The following is a 23,232-nucleotide window of genomic DNA, read 5'->3' on the forward strand; positions in this document are numbered from 1 at the left end:
GGTGATTGGTTTATATGAGAGCAAATACCATTAATTGATCGGTTATAATTAGAGTTTCGTTTTGGTTAATCGACTTAAGCTCACATAACGAAAATAATGCCACGGTTTTCTTTAACCGTGAAAATTCGATTAGGAATTCGTACCTTACTACTATTTAGTACTAGTACCTTAAAAAACTAATGTGCCCTTCCGCAACACGTAAAACAAATTATTTTATATTTTCACAACCTAATTAATAGTTATTGTACATAATTATCTAATTGAGGCAACTTAAAACTAAACTCGACCTTTGAAGTTATACCTTTTCAAATTAGTATTTTAAATTTTATACGGTAACTTGTTGAAGAAACTATAAAATTGAACCATTTGATCAATTTAAATGATTGGCTATGGCGTATCGCGTTCTATAAAACAACGGCAACAGTCACAGAACAGAGATCCATCTATTGACAAGACTTTAGTCGGCTACTGGCGTTGAAAGTCGAGTCTCTCCAGCGCGCCCTCCCCGCCGCCGCCGCCGCCGCCGCCGCCGCCGCCATGTCGCCGCTCGCCCGCCCGCTGCTCGCGCTTGCCGCGCTGCTCGCCGCCGCCGACGCCGACGAACAAGAAGGCTACGATTGCGTCACAAAAACAATTGGTAAGCAAAGTTTAATAATTTAGTTTTTTATTTCATTTATTCAGGTAAGAGGAATAAAATATTTATAAACAGAAACAAGTCCATCCATAGATGTGATCAGCAGCGCACGCTTTGTCAAGTGGACACAAAAGCAAATCAGCAATATGCTTCTTTACAAATAATGGGATTCGCAATAGGCTTTGTCAAACTTAAGTAAGTACTAATTTAAACTAGGCTATTGTGCTACCCCTAACCGTAGCCGGTCCAAACGTCCCCATGATACTGGCAGCGCTACCCCGTTGAATTGCTAAGATTTGTTGGACCAGTACAATCCCGCAGTCTCCAGCCTCTACCGCAACAACTGGTATAAAATCATATATTGACTCCGAGGCAGAGTATTTCGTAAGCGTCCCCTATGCGAGGCACTGTCCCTTCTGCTAACGAACCAATGTAAGACCATTTGGCTCTATACCATCAGAAGAGCACTATCTTTTTTATTTATTATTATTTTGTGTCTCCTTTTGGATTTCACGGGCCTATAAATCCCGGTCTTTTGATAGGCTTGCGTGGGGATATAGATCCAACACGTAGAGGCCCCTTGGAGAGCTTTAATGTCATGTAGAACGCCTGCTGGAACCCGTTCACAGGCGCAACAATAGACACCCGTGAACCGGTCGCAGCAGGCATTGGGACTATTGTAGAAGAAGTGAACAGTATACCGGTTATTATTATTATTATGTCTGTCTTTTACAAATTCTCCGGACCATGGGGTCCCGGGCATTTGGAAGGCGTGCGTGGGGCCGAAGCCAACACGTAGAGGCCCCTTGTAATAAGACAATTTAATCTAAATGTAATGTGACACCAACCGACGATTATCCCTGTTTGCACTATAGTAGTGCACCCAAGGACAAGCCCCGGTTAGTGTAGGACTATTGCAAGAAAAGGTACAAAAAGAAACCGGGCTATTGCGTTGAGTTGCTAGTGGGCTAGTAACCGGGACTATGGAGGAGACTATGGCACCTGCCCTGCTCATATGTTAAAAACATGAAAAAAAAGGGCCAGGTGGTGACTCGCCAACTCACAATATGGGTCCCCGAAAACGGCCGCTCGCACGGAGCGACAAGGGGACAACATCACGTGAGCGGCTCAGGGCGTGGAGAGGTGTGCACCGCTTTCTACCCAGTGGCTGTAGGCAGCCACTGTGCCAACTCGCGTCTTAGGCATATTTCACTTCCGCCCTGCGAGCATATAGCTCTGACACCCCACTCTGGACGGCCGATTAAGGCAAGCCAGAGGTGAGAGTCCTGCGGCCCCTGCTCAGTGTTCACTCCAGCCGGCCAATGAAGGCAAGCTGGAGAGAGGGGCCTGACCGACTCTCGGGGGTATGGGACCCAAGGGACGTCACTTCCCATTCAGCTCGCCACAAGCTGCCCTGGGGGCTTATTATTATTATTATTAATTCTTTATTTTAGATAAATTTTATCCATACAATTGTTTAAAATTTATTAAAAATTTTACAGGAAAAATACAGTAATTGGTACCTTAACCTAATGTTTCGCCAAACTGTGAGACGGTTTGTTGGCGGTGCACTCTAAAATAATCTTAAGCTAAATAGGTACACTGGGAGTTTCCATACAACTCTTTTTTACGGCCCCGTACCCAAAGAGTAAAAACAGGACCCTATTACTAAGACTCCGCTATCCGTTCGTCTGTCTGTGTTAGCGACGCTACAACAAGGCACGGATTAGCCTAAGTTAGATTTAAAATAAAATTCGATTAAGGCTGTATTCGAAATGAAGATTTAACGTTAGGTAGGGAAAACCACGATTAGATTGTTAGTAGTCATAAGAACTTGTAATAATTCGTTAGTTAGGTCGTAATTTCGTATTTAGTTTTAGATCACCTTGTACGATAGGTAAAAAATGGCTAAACTTATTTTTCGATTCCCAAGTAATCCCTATAAACTAGGCAAATTAATGTAGACGCTGCCATTGGTCAACCAAAGTGGGTGGGTCAAGACAAGGAAATCGCGAAATGAAAGGGATAGGAAGATGACTTGCCATTGGTCGATCAAATTCGGGCTCAGCGCGACAGTATAGCGCAATTTTCACTATGAAACTTACATGTTTCCCTTAATAGCTCATTATCCGTTAGAGTTACATCATGGCAATGTTTGTAAATATTGTAGGTCATTAGCCTAGTTACCCAGTAAGATAAGAATCGTAAGGCAAAACAGGTCAACAAAGACCTGCGAGCGAGCGAAGGGGCAACAAACCGCCTATTGTGTGCGTTCCGACAGCCTTTGTTATCGCTTGTAGGTCAAGTCGTATCGAACTCGTTATTGTTTGTTTTTGTAGCTAAGTAGCGTATTTAACTATTATAATTAATTAGATATTCGCTATATGTGTCACGAAACGATATGGAGGTAGTGAAAATTCACCCGAAAATGACCGTATTACGTGATTAGCCAATCACAAGCCGAGTAAAACCGCGAATTAAGATATGATTTTACCTCCCTATCGAAGGTGACTCTCTTTCTTGATTTTTCGTATAAAAGCAAGACGGTATCGCTTCGGATCGTACAGTTCTCCAGCAGCAGCCGAAAAGGAAAAAGGAAAAAGGAAGAAAACCGAAGAAAGCCTGAGGGATCCGAAGCTGTACCGCCTAACCGTTGTAGGAGTATTTTTATATATAGAACGCGATAAATAAAAGTCAGTTTTTTTATATTCGGTATTTTTTAATTCATCGTCGCGGGCGGTCGAAGATATTCGTCGAGGGCTTCGCGCCGGTGCACCAATAGTCTGGGCCGGCTGCGGTTTCGAGCGAGGCGCCAGTAGACCAGTTACCTTCTCCAACTGCTATCGTCGGCTATATTGGACGTTGAGAGTTCAATAGTCTGTCTGCCTGTCTGTTTGTATGTCTGTCTGTCTGTCTGTTATCAGGCTGTAACTCATGACCTGTGATAGCTAGACAATTTAAATTTTCACAGATAATGTATTTCTGTTGCCGCTATAACAACAAACACTATAAACAAAATATAGTAAATATTTAAGTGGGGCTCCCATACAAGTAACATCATTCTATTGCCGTTTTTTGCGTAATGGTACGAAACCCTTCGTGCGCGATACGCAGGAATCACAATTGGCCGGTTTTTTTTATTAAAAACGAAATGTTCATGGTTTTATGAAATAAATAAAATAAAAAATAAAAAAATAAAAACTACTACTACTGCCGTGGCGCAGCGACCCGAAGTGGATCTTGGCCTCTGACACTAAGGAACGCCATGCTTCTCTGTCTAGCGCCGTTTCTGTCCAATCGACGGCACCGAGCTCGTTCAGATCTTTCACGACCTCATCGCACCAGCGATACCTAGGACGCCCAACCGGTCGTCGACCATCCGGACGGCCCGAGTACGCTCTCCAAACCGCTCGATCTTCACCCATACGGACCACGTGCCCGAGCCATCGGAGTCTTGAGGCTTTCGTTTCTCCTACTATATTGGGCTCGGCCACTAGATCTTCGATTTCCTGGTTCCTGCGTATCCTCCACGAGCCATCTTCTCCGCGAGTGGGTCCCAGTATCTTCCGGTAGATCCTCCGTTCAGCCACCAGCAGTGCGTATTCCTCTTTTTGTGTTAGGGTCCAGGCTTCGCATCCGTACATCAAGATCGAAAAAAAAAAAGCCTTTATTATTTCTTGCATGAAAAAAACAAAATAAAATCAAACAATAGTGTATAGGTTATTTAGTTAATTAGTAACTTATTATATAACATTTTGGAAACATCTTAATTTCTAGTATGTTAGTAATTTAGTATTTATATATAGATATATTGATATTTGGTATTTATATATTTATGTATAGTGTTTATATTTAGGTATGTTGTTTCTGCAAGAATCCCAGTTTGGGTGAAGGCCTCCTCCAAAGATGCCTATTTAATTCGGTCTTGCGCTTATGAGATTCTTGTATTCTTCTGTTAACTTTCCTACTCTTCGCACTTCCGATATACCTGTTATGTTGTACTTGATTTCTTTTCTTGATTCTTCTATTTCTATTAATCAATCATATACTTAACGAAAGTGTTCTGACTTTGTATGTTGCAATCTGTATTCGGTGTGTGTTCCTTTGTTCTTTGGAGGGTTTTGGTCATAATCTTCCCCGGTGACCAGCCGTGTTGGAAGATGTATTTTGTTTTTTCTATTCTTGATTTTTGTCAAGTAATTTCTGTGTAGAGGAGGGGTAGGGTACTAATTCTATAAGTTCGTGTCTTGTTTTTCTTTGTTGTTTGGATTTTTATTTACTAAATAATTTCATATTCCTGGTTTTAGAACTGTCTCCGATACACTTTGTGGTCTTTGTAATGGTGAATGCATAGGTTGGGTTTTATTTTTCTTTGAAACCTGTGTTCTATAGTCATTCTGGCGTTGATTGTTCTCTGGTGATATTTGGAGGTTCCTTTTTTTGTTGAATGTTGTGTCTATTGATTTTCCAACGGTTACTAATTTGTCATACTGGATGAAGGCTTTATTCCCGTTCGCGTTTTCCATTTTTAGTTGAGTTTGTATTTCTCTCCTTTTTTCTAAGATGTTTGGTGGGAAGTCCTCAGTGATGTAATATCCAGTATTGTTGAGCATTTTCTTGTTTTTCAAAATATTGATTTTTGTACCAAGGGTTGAGAATGTTACCCCTATGGGGCGGGGTCTGTCCTTTTTTACGCCTAATCTTCTAAATGCCTGTATATCCCTGCGGTCCAGTTCAATTTTGAAGTGTTCTTCGATAAATGATATGATGGCGTTCTCTGGTAAATTGTTTTCTTCAATTCCGAAAAATATTAGGTTTCTTTGCCTCGCCTGTTTTTCTAAAATACATAGCCTTTTTTCTTGTGTGTCCACTTTCTCCTTAAGAATATCGTACTTTTCTTCCCATTTTACGAATTTTTCATCAATGATTGTATTGATATTTTGGGTCACTTGTTCAGTAACGTTTTTTCCGCTCTCCCGAATCGTTGTTTTTTGTTCGTTTAGCTCTTTTTGTATCTCTTGGAGTGTGGATAGTACTTGTTCCATTTTTCTTGTACGTATTTATCGATATCAGTATGGTGGTTTTTATGAAATAGTAGGTTAAATCATGAAGATTGTTCTAGTTAATTTTAAAAGCAGTTAGTTAGTTTTCCTTCAAAATGCGATATTTGGTACAGTAGGTACAGTAGAACTGCTAATAAAAACCATGAAAGTATGGAATTCCACTGATTTATAATTTATTATTTATTCGTCAAAAGTTATTTATTATGAATCAATTCACAGGTAGACTAACTTCCAAGACACAAGAAACTTTTCAATTTGATGCTATTCGGGGAGAATCGGAATGGCCAATACCAGTAAGATTTTCATTATTTTTCGTATACCTACTTACAGAGGATAAGAGTCCTTTACCATCGTATTTTCACGAAAACGCACGAATGTGTTAAGATAGGTATTTCAGTCAGTCTCAGTAAAAAAAGTACTGATATTGAATGAAGTAGAAGTAGCACGACAAAGACGAACATTTCCGAGAAAATACGATGACAAAGATTGTGCACTATATCACACTATATAATAAATCATCATCATCATCATTCTAGCCTTCAGTTGCCCACTGCTATTGTTGTTCGTGTACGCCACTTATCCCGGCTAGTCTCATCCAAAAGTGCCCCGCAATTTTCCGAATGGCATCCACCCAACGAGCTAACGGACGCCAGGCGCTTCTTTCATCCAAAAACGGCCACCAATCCGTCAACATTTTGGTCCACCTGCCATCACTCTGCCTAGCAACATGTCCCGCCCAACTCCATTTAAGCTTGGAGATGACGTCACCCACGTCTCGCACCTTGCTGCGGCGTCGGATTTCGACATTCCTCACTCGGTCTTGCAGTTTAATGCCGAGCATGGTACGCTCCATGGCTTTTTATATAATAAATAATTGTAGTATTGTACTAACACTACTAAGTGATAGTTGTAGGTAGAATAACTAAAAAGTGTAATCTTAATAATTTGATGATACGTCTGTCTGGCCTACTTAGCCGGTAGTTAATGCCTATGAAGCCGATGGAGCCGATTTGTGTAATATTAGATATACTGTCCAATTGTCCTATAATTCTCTTACATATAAATAGGGGTCGGAAGGATTCACCACTTTGTGAGTGCAGTCAAGAAGAGCAGACCACTGATCGTATATTCCGACGCTGTCCTTTCACTCGTATTCCAGCTGAAGATTTGGACTCACTGCCGTATTCGAACTTCAAGATATTCACAAGAGACGACACGTACTAGATCCATTCTAGATACGTTATAGTTTAGATATCAACTACTTCTCTTTTGCAGCGCAATTCGGACAAACAATGTCACTTTTACGTTAGACAGAGTAAGATATCTATTAGATGTGAATTAGATCACTAAGTCATATCCTGTGGAAATCGTTCAAGAGTATCTCCAGAATCGTGCAAATGTCAAATTTGACAGGTTAGATCTTAAACATATCGTTATCGTATCTTGGTGATGTCTAATAGATGTCTATTTCATAATCCGAATCGGGCCCTCAGTCACGCCTGAGTTGGTTGCCTGGCTTAGCGACCTCAAAGCTATACTCTGATTGTCCTTCTTTGAGCATGCCATACGATTAAATAAGTCATTTTCCTACAATATTTTATAATTGTTGTTTCAGGACCCTTGCCGCGAAAAAATATTGTCTCTTGTTGGTTAAAGGCCAAACCACACCGGATGCGTGTGCGTGACGTGCGCGTGCAGGTACGCGTCCCGCTGCGTTGTAGAATATGAAAACTCATAAGAGAGGACACACCGCTTGCGTGACGTGTGCGTGACGTGCGCGTACGCGTGACTTGCACGCAACGCAGCTCCGACGAGACAAACCGGCTGCGTGCTGCGTGCACGCGTCCACGCAGCGGAGCGGCAACGTCGCTTCGTTGCGTGCAGTGATGACGTTGTGTTTAACTGCGTTCCCTATGAGAGGGCGAACCGAGCAGGTTCGGACACGCACAGCTCGGTGCTGCATAGGTGCTGTGCGTGTACACGCGCAGCCACTTGTATTTATTTACAACTCGGCCGGTGCGCGTGCTGGTTTTTAATACGGATTCAGTGATAAAAGAAAAACTAATTAAAATCTTTCGTTAATATGAATGTATATTTACAATATAGCACAAAGATTACCACAAATACGTCTTAAAAAAATAATAATTTGGCCTGTGGGAAAGAATCGATTTTAGGTATTAACGATACTATTGGAAAACAAGGTTGTTGTATTGTGAACTATTTTGCGTCGGTGAACAGTATTATGTACTCTCAACTATCTCGATTCAAATATGTGACATTTTTTTCTTCTAATTGCAATGGCGGCATTAGGTGAGCAGCTTCCATTTGCAACGGGAGTTATAATAACATGATGTAGGTACTGTCGCAGGAGTATTTTATTTTACTGCACGCATGACTGAGCTGCAGCGTGCGCCTGCGTGGCGTGTGCAGCACGTTGCGTGGCGTGCGCTGCGTGACGTGCGCGTCACCCGTTGTGACAGGGGTGCTGCGCACGTCACGCAGCGCACGCCACGCAACGTGCTGCACACGCAGCCGGTGTGGCTCGGCCTTAAAGCTGTGCAACCAAAACCCGCACAGACAGCCGCCCGTAATTATTTACCAGCAACCGATGTACCTTCGATTCAAGTGTTATGAAAACAGTGGTGTGTGTCACGGTGGCGGTATCACGTACTGTGACAATGTGACATCTTCTACTGAGTTATCGTCGTAAGCATCTTAATATAACATATAAACGTGCAATGGCTATGAGTTTTCATTTGACTAAAATATATCATATTCATTTTAATACGAATCCTATGAAAAAGTCTTCAACTTTCAGAAATTACTGGCAGAATAACTGTAGGTAATTAATAAGAAGACTTTATTTTATTTTTCTAAATATTGCCTACAGCTTGCGTGCTTGGCTCACTCAAAACCTATGATGTTACATCCTATACTGTATACCCTATCTTTCGCAAATAAATGACTTAAAGACTGTACACGATGAAACCCGGCTGTTGCATGATCTGGTATGTCTTTTTACCGAATGCATAATATATTCAAGCAGTTTTTTTATATTTTAATAATATATTTTATTAGTGTAATTTATAATTAAAATACAAAAATATTACAATGTATGGGCTTTTGTGAGTTTTCGCCGAATATATTCCATCATATCTTAAAAATGTTCGCGGAGGCGCGCGTGGACAGCTTCACTGCCACGATGCGCAAGCGCGCCGCCTCGCTGATCAGCAGGATGATGAATACCGGGTACAACACCTCGGCTCACCGGGGTCTCTCCCAGAAGTCGTCGGCAACGTCAAGGGTCTGCTAGGCTTCTTGGTATAGTTGGGTTGGCAGGAATAGTGCCGCCAACCCACCACGCAGAATAGGCGCAATAATATTAAGTCGAGTTGCGGAAACCAAGCCCGCGAAGGAGCGTTAGGGGAGAAAAGGGGATTGAAGTTTGTACCAGTTTGAACCAGTAAAAAGCAGATTGGATAAAAGACGCCCCCAGATACGTATTTCAGGATTATTAATAAAAAATTAACCCCAACCCTTTAAATTAGGGGATGGAAGATTGTCATAAGCAACTTACAAAAAGAACTGAAATCCCACCAAAAACATTTTTATGTAACATGTTGCCAAGACGAAACCAAAAGGCTCGCACTCTCAAAAACTTATCAGATCTCTTGTAGAGCCAAGCTTCTAACTCTACAAGCCCTAACTTCACAAACTCACCTCAAACGACATATTTTGACCTTAGTCAAAATATGTCGCTTGGCCTTGGGCTAATTATAACGAGCTCTAAATATTATTTAGGTGCTCATTTTAACTAATATTGAATAGGTACCACCAACACCGTACTATATATAGGTACTATCTACCGGATTCGACCTTTAAGATACGTCAATTAATAGATCTGGAAACGATATGGATTAGACGTATCAGTGTCAAAAGTGACGTATTTGTTTGAAGAAACGTCACATTTTACACTGACATATCTAATCCATATCGTTCTATTAGTTGACGTATCTTAAACTTAGAATCGGGCCGTATACCTATTTTTATTTATAACTTAGTAATGCCCTGGTCGTTATTAAGTACAGGATATATCGTAACACAAATATGTTCATTGCCTTTGTCATAAAATAAAACATATGTTTTTAGCTAAATTTCATGAACACTTTTATTTATGATTTATTCAACTGGCGATGTTGCCTATGTAAAGAACTGCAATCAACAAAAACTCTTAAACGCTTTGTAAAGAACATTCGGCCGTAGAGGCAAGTGACCCCATTAAATGTTTAAGGTGACAGTCCATTTCCAACGACAGCTGCAAAATGTTCATTTTACTATGGAAATTGACAATAACATCGACGCGTTCAGTACCAGTCGTGCAGCTGCGGTCAGAAACGGAATGTTACCATTAGGTGTCAGAAGGATACTCGAAATACTGTGTGACATAAACTATACATCCATAAGGATCCTCGCACGGGTCGATGTCTACTGAGGAGTACTGGTCAGGGCGGGCCTTGATGGCGGGCGGCCGGTGGCCTGGCTTGTTGTTGCATGCCGTTACGTTTTGTCCAACTTGATCTAGTAATGGATTCCTCTCAATTCTCTGAAAAAAAACAAGGAGTATACTTTTAGAATTACTTTTAAGTAAATCATCAAGAGTCATACTAATATTAAATAAATAATAAACCGGCTAAAGTTACGTATTGAAAGCATATTTAGCGCGATATATTTCTGACCTCAAGATGATCGAAACATTTGCGCTAAATGTACCTAACTTCACTACATAATTTAGATAAATATGTATTATAGGATGTTCTTACACACATTGACCCCATAATTTAGGCATGCCCCTATAGGCCCCAAAGTTTTAAGTCATATTGTATTGTTTGTCATAATTATGTTTGAAAAATAAAAACATTTATTTCAGACGTAAGTCCATTGGGGTTAGTATCATTATTACTAAACTTAAAATTAGGGTTAATATCATATAAAACTAAATATGTAATACTACTAGTTATCTAGCTAGTTTGAGCTATCTTTGGATAATTTAGGTATCTTTTTTCTTACGGCGTAAGGTGACGTTCGGTCGGATGTCACTGCAACTTAATTACTGCCGCGGCGTCGTGTTTGCCGACGCTGTAGGTATCTGTCAATATTGCTTTGATAAAATTAGTGACTAACAATCGTGACAGTAAGGTGGCGGCGAACGTCATTCATTATATCAAGGATATTGACAGATGCAGCGGCGGCAGAATATTTAACAACGACTCCGCACTTACACACTAACACTTAATTCACTATCGCCCGCCCACTCTAATAAGACATTGATAATTGTTTGTCCCTCTCTGTTATTTTGACCTTTGCGTTTCTTAGAAAGAAGCAAAATTTAATATGGTTTTCTAAGTTTTATGAATAAGGTGGTTAAATTGTGGTTTGTTTACAACCATCAACAATTTCCAGTGTCTAAGTCTCTCTCAAACATTACAACAATTAATATAATTATTTAATATACATAATAATAAAAATGTTATCTTACGGGAGTATTTATTCTGTGTCCGGGATGCGCAACAAAAAATGGAGAATAACTCTTTATACTGCGGTAATGTTTTGTTCGTCCTATAAATAAAAAAAGAAGTGTGAAATGAAGTTAAACTTATTTAGAGCCGAGTTTAGACTAAATAAATTAAAACTAAAACTAATAAAATAAATAAATAAATAAAACTTACCCACCTACCTTAGATCCCCCAGATCTGTCCCCTGCGGAAGTGTGCCCATAAGGCTGGCTACATTCCCACGCTGAATAGCTATGCCTATTCTTTGGCCTAGGAATGAGCCAGCCCTAGGGTCACCCGTCGTTTCCAACAGTCTTTTTTTTAGGTCTTTAAAAAGGTTGTGGGCGTCACGACACCACGGCCCCAGGGTCTCTACCGCGAACGCCGCAAATATGTGGTTGTTTGTAAGACCAGCATATTTGCGGCGTTTTAGGGTTTCAGCCGCTGCTGCCGCGCCGCCAGCTCTCTGAGACGTGGCGACTAGATGGGACGGCTCTAGGGTGTCTACACATGTGGCATCCCAGATGAGCGGCCGTCCCATCTGCCAGGGGATGAGGGTTATTCCATCGGGCCTCTTGCCATCGTCGCGGGCCAGACCGGCTGGTTCCAACGCGGCCGGCACGCCCACGCTGACAAAGGCCCGACGGATGACATCGTTGAGGCTGGCGTGGCGGGACAGGCGGCCAGCACTCCTTCGGCAGGAGAGGCCGTGGGAGCCCAGACTGTCAACTTCTGTTCCGCAGGGACAGCTGTGGGGGACAACTATTTCGGCGCCTAGGCGGAGGCCGACAGCCAGTCTGAAAGAATTATTGTCCAGTAAAGTTGCGCAATTAATGGAGGGGAAGGCGTGTAGCCAAAAGCCGGATTCATGTTGGGATGAGGCAAGAAGGCGGGCTTTTTCTGTGTTGGAGTGTGCTGAATTTAAGAGCCAGTTTTGTATTTGATGGCAGAGCGGTTCGTCCCAAAATCGTTGGGTTGATTTTTCGGCCGGCATGTCTGTGTTCGGGCAAGCTAGGCGCCACGCATTTTCTGCTTCCGACAGGTACACTACCTCGAAGTCACGCAGTGACGGTGTGAGTATTTTACCTACGAGGGATAGTGTACCATGCACGGAAGACAGAAAAGCGGGCAGTGCGACACTAGATATCCGCCTTATACCTAGGCCACCAAACCGTATAGGCAAAGTGGCGTGGATAAATTGCCTATTGTCTATATTAATATTGATGATTTTTTGTATTTCGATGTGTATAATTTCATCGACCTTTTGACATAATTGTGGATATTTGAAAAGAGGGCTGCATCGCATTACGTACGTAAATTTAGGAACGAAAAGACAAAACCGAATGATAAAAAAAGCCATGTGTGAATTAATTTGGAGAAGGCGGTCCGAAATTTCAGAAAAACGATGGATTTGGGTATCAATGTATTCTGGAATTGATTCTTCAAACACTGGGGCTCCGAGGAGATGAAGCGAGCTCTTGGTGAGTAATTTTATGCCAGGGCAGTTATTTCTAAAGTCGTTTATAATTTGTGTATCATTTTGGACATCTGGGCTTATAAAAAGTTCACATTTGCTCATATTGAGCTCCAGGCCGATTTCGCTGAATTTGGTAACTAAAAAGCGAAGATCAGCGAGGACAGAGTTCGCATCACCGCCTATGGTACCGTCATCGAGATACCAGATGTTGAATTTAGAATTTAGAGCCGAGTTTCATTTTCAAGCTAAGATCGTACACTACCTAAGCATTTCTTAAATAAAATGTGAATATTCTGTTTTAAAATTAATAGTACTTACCTATTTTATATTTACAATCGTGATATAATGGAGAGCTTTTCAGTCGAGTACCGTTTTAAGGCCACGAAGCTACGAGATTGAAAAGCTTGATTATATCACTATTGTATACAATACTTTTTCTAGGATTCAACAGAAATAATACTTTAAACTAGTAGCATCATCTAGGTAAACAAACTAAAAGTACCTATACAGCTAAGATACGCGAGCAGCCGTGATACCTTCATACTCGTACGCGCCCCGGCCGCCGCGGCCCGGCGAATTGATCAACGACACCTGTCCTTCGCGTAACTCATGATGCCCTGGTATTTACTTGTTCCTTGCTAGCGTAGTCTATGGAGACTATTAACAACCAACGCTAAGTGGTTTTCGTAGTCTATAGATGTTGCTATTTTAAGGGTAACACATGCGCGTTTCTGACTATACAACAAATAAATAATTAATTTGAGCTATGGTTTTGTTCCGTCCTCTTGACCGCAGCGTGCGACGCAGTGCGCCGCAATACGCGATACACGGCCGTCGTGAACGCTGCTCGCACTGTTAGTGCTAGAGAAAGGGGGCCTCGGCTCTCCGCAACATGTCGCGCGAGTGACTAAACAATTGAGTCTAAACCGTAAAATAGTAAGTCTCACAACAGTTTAAAATCGAACTATTATACTTGATTGAACCGTTTCGAAATGAATATTATAGTTGAATAGGGAGCCCAAAAACACATTATGGGAGTGAAACAGAAAAATTTTCACCACATCAACCGGAGAAAATATTAACTAAGATATCAAACAAAATCGAACCAAATCAAATCTAAAGAAATGTTATTAAATATTTATCATTCAAACGTCTACCAGCAAACATAAGAAAATAACTCCAAATTTGCATTTGATTTTGCCTCACATGTGAACAAAATGCGACTTTGCTATCAGTTTTTGAACAATCAAGAGAGCCTTTACCAGTTGGTGTGGTAAAAAAAACATTAATTAAGCAAGCAGACTTCAACCTGTTTCTGAGAAAGAGGGGGTATAATGAAAACTGCAATAAGTTATTCCATAATATAAAGTATAGGTAAACAAAAAAATTGCGATAAAATTAAACGTGTAGTGGTACTTACCAATTATCTTCGTGACACAGTCATAATCTCCGGATTCGGCGACGGCGAGCAGCGCGGCGAGCGCGAGCAGCGAGCGCGCGAGCGCGGACAATGCGGACATGGTGGCGACGCGGCGGCGGCGGGGAGGGTGCGCTGGAGAGACTCGACTAAACTTTGTTCACCAACAGCATACTGAAGCCTCTCTAATGGATGCTGCTGCTTTATGTCTTTGAATGCGCGCTAATGATCGGTCATAGATAATTGTTTAATCTAATTCGTTCAAGTTTTATACTTAATCTACAAATGTAATTATACAATTGTAAACGGACATAAGGGATTACAAAGTAATATAATGGTCATAATAATTTTAGTCACCAGAACAAACTGGGATTGATAAAGATTATTAAGAGGAAGCTGAAGCAAAATTACACACACGCACGACACACACGCTAACACACGTGCTAACACGTTTTTACAAAGGTTATGTAGCATAATTTATATCATCAAATTTCCTAAGTACTAAATTCCTAAAGACAGAACATCGTAAATCAAAATGTCTAATGTACGAAATTCCTAAAGATGCATGTTCTACGGTTAATCAACCTATTTTTAAATGCCTAAAGTACAATACTGCTAGTGCACGTAAATACTAACGACCTTTTTTCCTACGTTCGGTTGACCTAACAGGCCTATTCGGATTTCGAAATAATCACAAGATCTAGAGACGATTTAGAGATCAACTAGATCTACATTAGATATCGACTAGATGTGACTTGGATATCTAAGTCATAACTTGCCGAAATCGTTCAAGAGGACCTCCAGAATCGCGGAAACGTCAAATTTGACATATATCTTTCTTACAAATAATCTTTCAATTATCCATATCGTAACTTGTTGAAGTCTAGTAGAAATCTAATTCATTTTCTAAATCGAGCCGACTGTTTCTCTATGTATAAATTGCAAAATTTCTAACGACATTTGTCGTACTTTTAGTTGACCTTAGCATAAAGAGTCTAATGTACGAAACTTTCTTTAAAAAAACTTTACGGACGATAATTTTGCGTGATAACGTCATAAGAAAACATCGATGAAAACTTGCATACTTTTATTAATAAATTGGATATAAAAAAGTATTTATTTAGGTATATAATAAATATAAAAAGTAATATAATAGAAATGTACAGACCAGTATGTTCTGTATGTGATGTAATGTTGATGTTCTGTCTTTAGGAATTTCGTACTTAGGATATTTGATTTTAGAAATTATGCTACATAACATAACCTATACAAGCCAAGTTGATAATACCTATATTTGCAAGAGTAGACTCTAATGTTTCTAAACAAAACCTTAAAAGTATATAACACACCTACCTACCTACCACCTACCTTTACATACCTAGTTAGTAAGGCACAAGACCGAGTTGACGGCGATATACTGCTGAGGAAGCTCTGTATGAGCGGGTTTTCAACCGATTTGCTCCAGTTTATGGCGAATTACCTCTCAAATAGACAACAATATGTTTGCTACGAGGATTCTAGGTCCACTCCGTTTTTGGTTACTTCGGGCATTGGACAGGGAAGTAATCTCGGGCCTCTCTTATTTCTCATACTTGTTAATGACCTTCCGGCAGCAATTAAATTCTCAACGTGCTTGCTATTTGCAGACGATTTAAAATTAGCTCTACCCATCGAAACTGGTAACGATAACAGAATGCTACAGTCAGATATAGACGCCGTTCACACCTGGGCACAAAAGAACAGCCTCGGCCTCAATGAGGACAAATGTACTGTGATGTCTTATACGCGAGCGCGCCAACCTATACACTGCATATACAAAATGGAGGGAAAACCACTGAAACAAGTCAGTGAAATAAAAGATCTCTAGGTACATGGTTTGATCCTCAGCTAACTTTTAACCAACATATTGTAAAGGTCTGTAATGAAGCCAGGAGATGCCTGGGATTCGTTATACGGCAGGCAAAAATGTTTACAAACAGGCACGCTATCAGCATTTTGTACAACGCGTTCGTGCGTAGTAAGCTGGAAACTAATGCTTTAATCTGGAATCCCCATGAGCAACAGTATATACTTCTCCTGGAAAGGGTACAAAAAACATATGCACGTTTCCTATACAAAAAGTTATATGGTTACTACCCATACTTATATCCAACTCTTTTTATACTTGGAATGGTGGACTACACATCGCTGGAGGCTCGGAGGAATATCTATCTAATTAAATATTTCCTTCGGCTTATACGGGGAACACTAACAAATCCAGCCTTACTCTCCCTGGTAGCAATTCGGGTACCTCAGGCCTCCACCAAGCTATTACGCGCTCGCAGCCGCGGCTTTTTTGCCGTCCCGCCGGCCAGGACGCGTGCTCTCTCTTTCTCCCCACTACATCAAGCGATGACGCAATTAAATAGCATCTTAAACAGCGATAGCCAACTTGACATGTTTTACACCCCTGAGAACCAATTTCTGACAGCATCCAACCGTTACCTTGAGTCAATAGTGGCGAAAAGCTCCATACTGTAAATCGACATAGCATTATATAATTAGAATTTTTGACATTTGTAATTAATTTTATCCCACATGTAATATATTGTAATTTAATCCATCTTAATTAAGTACCTGTCTGCATGTTAGACTTGTTATTAACATATCATCGATTAGTACGTAAGGTTTAACTGGTAGTTCTAATTGTAAAATAAACAAATAAACAAATAAACTATTGTATTAGGGTTAACCTGTAAGGATAGTTGCTAAGTGACAATAAATAAATAACATAATAGTAATATCATAATGTTGACTTGCAAAACAACTGCAATTGTTAAATTTTATGACTATTCCAAACTACAGTTATTAGTTTCAAAAATGAATGATATTTTCACACAATTCGGACTCAAAATAAACTGTAAAAAACCAAAATTGTGACCATCTCTAAACACCAATCTTTACACATACCAATATTACTACAGAACACAGCAATAGAACAAGTTCAACAATATAAATACCTAGGAAGTATTATTACCAATGACTCCAGATGCACGGCGGACATCAAGCAGAGGATTGCAATGGCTAAAAAAGCATTCAATAGCAAAAAACACCTGCTCAAAGCACACATCTCGAAGAATGACAAAAAACGCTTAGTTAAGGTGTATGGAGCATCGCTTTATATGCGTGTGAGACGTAGACGCTAACACAACGGGACAGAGAGTGATTGGAGGCCTTTGAAATGTGGTGTTCTCGGAGGATGCCAAGGATTAGCTGGACAGAAAGGAAGACGAACGAAGAGGTCCTGAGCATGGCAGGAGAGAAGAGATGCCTGTTAGACACAATAGCTAACAGAAGGGGCAAGATGGTTGGCCACTTGATACGGCACGACAGATTCTTTAAACATCCTGGAGGGCAAGATTGAGGGGAAAAGAGGCAGAGGAAGGCCCAGGCTCACATATCTCAGCCAAATAAAAGAAAAAGTTTCTGTCGTGTCGTACGAGGGAGTTAAAAGGCTGGCTCAGCAAAAAAAAAAGAGTGGCGATTACTCCACCGATAAGAGCATAGCTCTTAAATACTCATGATAATAGACAATATGACTAGTAAAAATTATGATGGACAACATTATGGACTGAAAAAATCCGATCTTATAAATTATGGGAACCAATAAACCTTTTAAAATATATACTTACACAATTATACTGCTTGATGTAGTCGACGGTAGAGGGCTACACGTATTTACTGAGATTATTATTTTTTCTTTGAATTATAAAAAAATGATATTCTATTTAATAGTTATGTTTAAAAAAAAAATTTTCGTTTCACCCTATTAGACACGCATGCACGCATCTAAATGATGTATTTTATACTCGTAAAATAAAATTATGTTGTAATATGTAATTTCATATTACAACATGAAAAAAATGAAAAAAATGAAAAAATATTTATTCGCTAACAAGCAATATTTAACAAAATACAGGTTGGTGTCCCTTTTTAAGTATAAAAATACCTGTGTTAAGGAACACCGCTCTTCCTTAGTGATTAACTACAAGCTAAAAGAAAAACTATAATGATAAGTTTAATAACAATAATATAAATTAAATTAAACTAAATTAAACTAAACAAATTAATAAGTTAACCATGTAACAATAAAACTAACATGTGAGTAGCAGAGCAACTAATGTAAATTTTAATAGTTTAAGAGCCACTTGTGTGTGTGTGTGTGTGTGTGTGTGTGTGTGTGTGTGTGTGTGTGTGTGTGTGTGTGTGTGTTTGTGTGTATTAAGGGAATAGTTTGGTTGATTGAATTATATTAGATTATATTATGTTTAAGTAGTTTTCTATTTCGTCGTAGTTTTTAGTCTTTAACCAGTTTATTACTTTTATTTTACATTCTCTATAGGTGGAGGGATATATATCTATTTCTTTATTTAGGAAGTTGTACAATTTAGCCGATTGGACATTGTACTGTAACATAATTTTGTATTTAACGAATTATGTAGTCTCATTTCTTTTATTGACTTTATTTTCTTTTCCTTTTGTAAGAATTTGATATATTTTCTGAAAAAGCTACGTAGTTGTATGATTTCATGTTTTTTATCAGATTTCTATAAAGTTATATACTTACTGAGTATAATTCCATGAATTCTTTAGTAATTTAAATTGTATTTTTCTTATTATTCGTAATGCATGTTAGCTATAAGATGTAATAATGTTTTTGAAAAGATGTGTCCCGCCGAGTTTGTTACCGGTCCCATATTGGGATACCCTCCTCCAATTGAGGGGATTAATTCAATCTTCTCGAGGCAGAGGTATAAGGTTGGAGCTGGTATAGCTTTATTTGACGTTTATAAGCACATTGTAATATGCCTACTTGAATAAACTATTTTTTATCTTTTTTATCTTAACGGGTTGTAAACTCATTTTATTTCAAAGAAACTATCTATGTGTAACATATTGAATATAAAATAACTTATTAAAATAAACTAAAACTACAAAGAAATAAAAATACAAATCGTCCCTCTTTATCTTAACTATATGACCATAAAAATTAAACAACGATAACTATAATAACCACAGATGTACCTAAGAAATAATAAATAATAAACTGTAAAAGGCTGGAATAAAGGGTTTTATTTTAATTGTATTACGTTTATATTATTAATTATGCACGATATTCTTTATTCACAGGGTGAGGCGGTGGCGGATGATACAAGGTGCAGCACTCTGTGATATAAACCATACAGCCATTAGGATCTTTACACGAATCGATAGACACAGGTTCCAATGGCCCGTAGGGCCACATGATGAACCCGATCTTCGGCGGAGGATGCCCTGGCTCAATGTTGCACGCTTTCACCTCCTCCCCACTATGCATCAGTGCTCTTTTGAATATTTGAAAACAAACATCCTACAATCAAAAATTATTAATTTATAATAGCAGCTAATATTAAAGGCTTAAAAATCGTCCCTCTTTTTCATTCGAATTGCTGGGACTTGGATGAAAATATGTAGGTAGTTACTATTAAGAATAGTACAGGTATTATGACATAATAGGATTACTTAATTATGTGCGTCAAATTTCAACCGGTCCTGTAGCTTTGGTGCAAATTGGCTGTGACAGATGGACAGATATACCTACTGATACAGACCCCTGAATTTTCCTATAAGGGTTCCGTATTATCCTTTTGATGTACGAAACCTTTAAAAAACTCCGAGGCATAAATAAATTCCTTGTAAGAGTAACGAAACTATTAATAGAGAAAAACTATAAACATATTTTTCATAATCGAGGATTAAATCGATACTTGAATTTATCAATACATATACAGGGTGATCAATCCAAATGGGTCAGTATGGAGAAGTCAGAAACTATGAGAGATAGCGAAATCTGTTCGTAGGAACCTTGGCTTCAATTTTAGATTTAATAATAATGGCATTAATTTTTTTTTAAATCTATCATACATACCCGGGATTCGAACCTGGTCAATATTCTTTATGTAATCGCGTGTGGTATTTGTTTGTATGGCAACTTTTACACGATGCGTGATAGGTGGGGGTGCTATACACAGGTACATGTAGATATACATGTAGACATACAGGCAGGTCCAAAAATACGTAGATTATTTTTTTTTGTCCTCCATTCAGAAAGTATCAACTCGTGGCACGCTGCGCTAAACAAAGTTGCCGTTTTCGCTCCGTCGGACAGAAAAATAGACACACCTTGGACAGTGAATAAGATACGGCACATGTTTGTCAACCTCTTCTTCGCCTCGGCCAACAATTACATGTATAGTCTGGCTCATATTTTACTTTATTGTCCTAGGAATGTATCATCGGGTGACAACCAAAAGTCACTAAGTAACACCATTGAAATTATTGGACAATAAACCGTGTTCCAAGTGTAATAAAGTGCATTGTTACTTAAATTTTTTGATAGTACTTAGTGACTTCTGCTTGTCATCCGACGGTATGTAATATTACATATAGTAAAATACTATTACTGCGCACACTGCGGCATGTTGTTGATAAAGAATTTTGATAAAGAAGAAACGCAAGATTTGCGTTTTCTGTATTAAAGCGAAAGGAGAACATTTTGAACATAATTTATTTTATGCTTTTGAGTTTTAGTTGAATGATTGAAGTTTTCATTTTCGTCTACGTGTTTTTGGGCAGCCCTTTATTTCCTTGCTAACCGTTTTTTTTAGTTAAATAATTATAAACTTACCGGAATATGCACTTCCCTATACACACCGTACGGTACATAAAATGGGGTGTTGAATTTGTATGAAACTTCGGTTATAACACCTGGAAAGTTATATAATACATAATACCAAAATGAATAATTAAAATTATTCAGAATCAATTATGCTTCAACTCACGCGCAATCGGGAATTCTTTATATTATAGACTATAGTGGACGACCGCTTCTCTATATATATAATGTACATAGTTCCCATGTTTATCCATGGATATTGACACTATGGCTACCTAATATTATTACACAATTTATTGTGTATGACAGTAACTGTGCTCCTGTCATCGTCTATATTTAATTTTTTTAATTATAATACTATTATAAGTAGTCTATTAGTAGTTTTTTGAGTTGCTGTAAACGAAAAACAAATTCCAAATAAGAATTTAATAGCTCCTAACTTTTTACTTACATTTTGTATTCCTTATACCTACTTTCAAAAACCGATCAAATTAGAACCATTAATAAAGCGTGAGGAATGAATTCCCAGCAAGCTACAAATCGTTTTATGTCCTACTTAAATGCTTGTTTGCTAGTTTGGGCAATCCGAGTTATTATTTTGTATATATATATATATGTGTATGTACCTGTGTGTGTGTGTGTGTGTGTGTGTGTGTGTGTGTGTGTGTGTGTGTGTGTGTGTGTGTGTGTGTGTGTGTGTGTGTGTGTGTGTGTGTGTGTGTGTATGTGTGTCTATACGTGCACATGGCATAAATTATTTTGAATTTGAATTAAACTAATATAAAAGTTATGAGTTATTTACCACCCGTTGTATTGGCACAATCGTACTGGGAGTCGGCGACGGCGAGCAGCGCGGCGAGCGCGAGCAGCGAGCGGGCGAGCGGCGACATGGCGGCGGCGGCGGCGGCGGCGGCGGCGGGGAGGGCGCGCTGAAAAAACTCGTCTTTATATACAATATTATTTAAAAATTGCAGACCCAAGGCTTCTCTAACGAATGAGTTTATGTCGTCGTTTTACAGTACGACGCGCAGTATCAAAGACATGTAGCCAATTGCTTCCCTTATTTATATCATTAATATGTATAGTAATTATACCATGCACTGTATCAAATAAAATTATGTGCTTGAAATTTCAAACGAATACGTTCAGTTTTATTGCCTCATTATGATTAGATTAAGTTCTTTATGCGAATATAATGCCTGTATTTTATAGTGTCATATGTATTTTTTTGCAATTACTTTTTTGATGGCGATGGCCATGATGATGAGCTGATGATACATGGTAAAAGCGTGACCATCTTTGCCCTACTGACAATAATGCCGAGTTATTATTATCGAATTTTTCGTTGAAGGTAAACTTCGGCATTGCTTTCTTTAAATGTGTTTAAACACTGAATGTGACCGTATAATTACATTACAACTGACCATTTCAAAGTTTTTTTGGTCTCATTTAAACCAATCACCTTATCATACGTGTATGATTTCTTTTTTGTGTAATTGTTTTTCATAACAGATCCAAATATTTTATCCTTAACTGTAGACGACCTTCAAAAAATCTTTATGAAGTACCCACTTGTAACATTATTGTTACACGACTTACTTTAATAATCCTTATCTGAATCCTAATGCGCGTTAGTTCATGAACGTTTCTAATTGTGTTACATGTATGATACATTAATTTGTCTAATCATTATGCGTATTTGAGAAATCTCTAAGTATTCAGGATTGGCTTGTGGTTAAAGCGTATCGCCTGGTATAAAAAGACGACAGCGGCAGCATAGAAGCATCCATTAGCGAGGCTTCGGTCTGCTTGTGGTGTTGATAGTCGAGTCTCTCCAGCGCCCTCCCTGCCGCCGCCGCCGCAGCCGCCGCCGCCGCCGCCGCCAAGTCGCCGCTCGCCCGCTCGCTGCTCGCGCTCGCCGCGCTGCTCGCCGCCGCCGACGCTGAACTAAATTAAAAAAAGTATTTTGAAGAATTAATTCCCAGTAACCTGGAAATCGTTTGAATGCCTTCATTTGGTCCTACGAGGGTCAAATTGAAAGGGTTTAGAATAAAAAAGGCCGAAGTAAATAGGCCACCACTCTTTATTGTAATGCGTGCTTTAACTCTATGCATACAAATTTTCAGTAGGATAAGATGGGTAATCTCACGCTCGCGCAAACAGCTCTTTCTTCCGATGCCTTTTTTGTATGGTGATTTTAGGTCCTCGTAGGTTTTGTATGAAATGCATGAGGTAAGTACCCATCGGGATTCATGTTCTTTTTACACATAAATATTAATCCAAAACTTCGAGCAACACCGGCTTCCGACACGTCGGAAGGGAGGGTCTCATGCGATATCTTACCGTACAAATCTTTCTACCATTTTTTGCGGGGGGAAAGGTGCACACAGTCGCA

At 39.2% G+C, this 23,232-nt stretch overlaps 2 protein-coding genes across 2 annotated transcripts in view; one reads left to right on the forward strand and one right to left on the reverse strand.

Annotated features, from left to right (window-relative positions):
* The first annotated feature begins 461 nt into the window (after nt 1-461).
* The window catches only part of LOC134663417 (uncharacterized), a 68,925-nt gene continuing 46,154 nt past the window's right edge, over nt 462-23,232 (forward strand). Inside the window, exon 1 of the mRNA XM_063519787.1 lies at nt 462-505. The gene's annotated coding sequence lies outside the window, so the exon portion shown is untranslated. The remainder of the gene's footprint in view (nt 506-23,232) is intronic.
* LOC134664081 (uncharacterized) lies at nt 19,284-21,878 on the reverse strand. The gene is made up of 3 exons (XM_063520669.1): nt 21,640-21,878; nt 20,850-20,929; nt 19,284-19,532 (listed from the first exon to the last, which is right to left on the reverse strand). Exons 1-3 carry the CDS (start codon nt 21,725-21,727, stop codon nt 19,287-19,289), a joined length of 414 nt encoding a protein of 137 aa, XP_063376739.1. The 5' UTR covers nt 21,728-21,878; the 3' UTR covers nt 19,284-19,286.

Source organism: Cydia fagiglandana, chromosome 4, assembly GCF_963556715.1.
Source record: "Cydia fagiglandana chromosome 4, ilCydFagi1.1, whole genome shotgun sequence".
In the NCBI taxonomy this organism is placed as follows: Eukaryota; Metazoa; Arthropoda; class Insecta; order Lepidoptera; family Tortricidae; genus Cydia; species Cydia fagiglandana.

Bases quoted from the DNA above. Each gene is read 5' to 3' on its own strand.
- LOC134664081 (XM_063520669.1), bottom strand. From the start codon at position 21,727: ATGTCGCCGCTCGCCCGCTCGCTGCTCGCGCTCGCCGCGCTGCTCGCC. The intron at 20,930-21,639 runs GTAAATAACTCA...ATAACTTTCCAG, and splicing joins TTGTGCCAATACAACGGGTG to GTGTTATAACCGAAGTTTCA. The intron at 19,533-20,849 runs GTAAGTTTATAA...TTTTGATTGTAG, and splicing joins ATAGGGAAGTGCATATTCCG to GATGTTTGTTTTCAAATATT.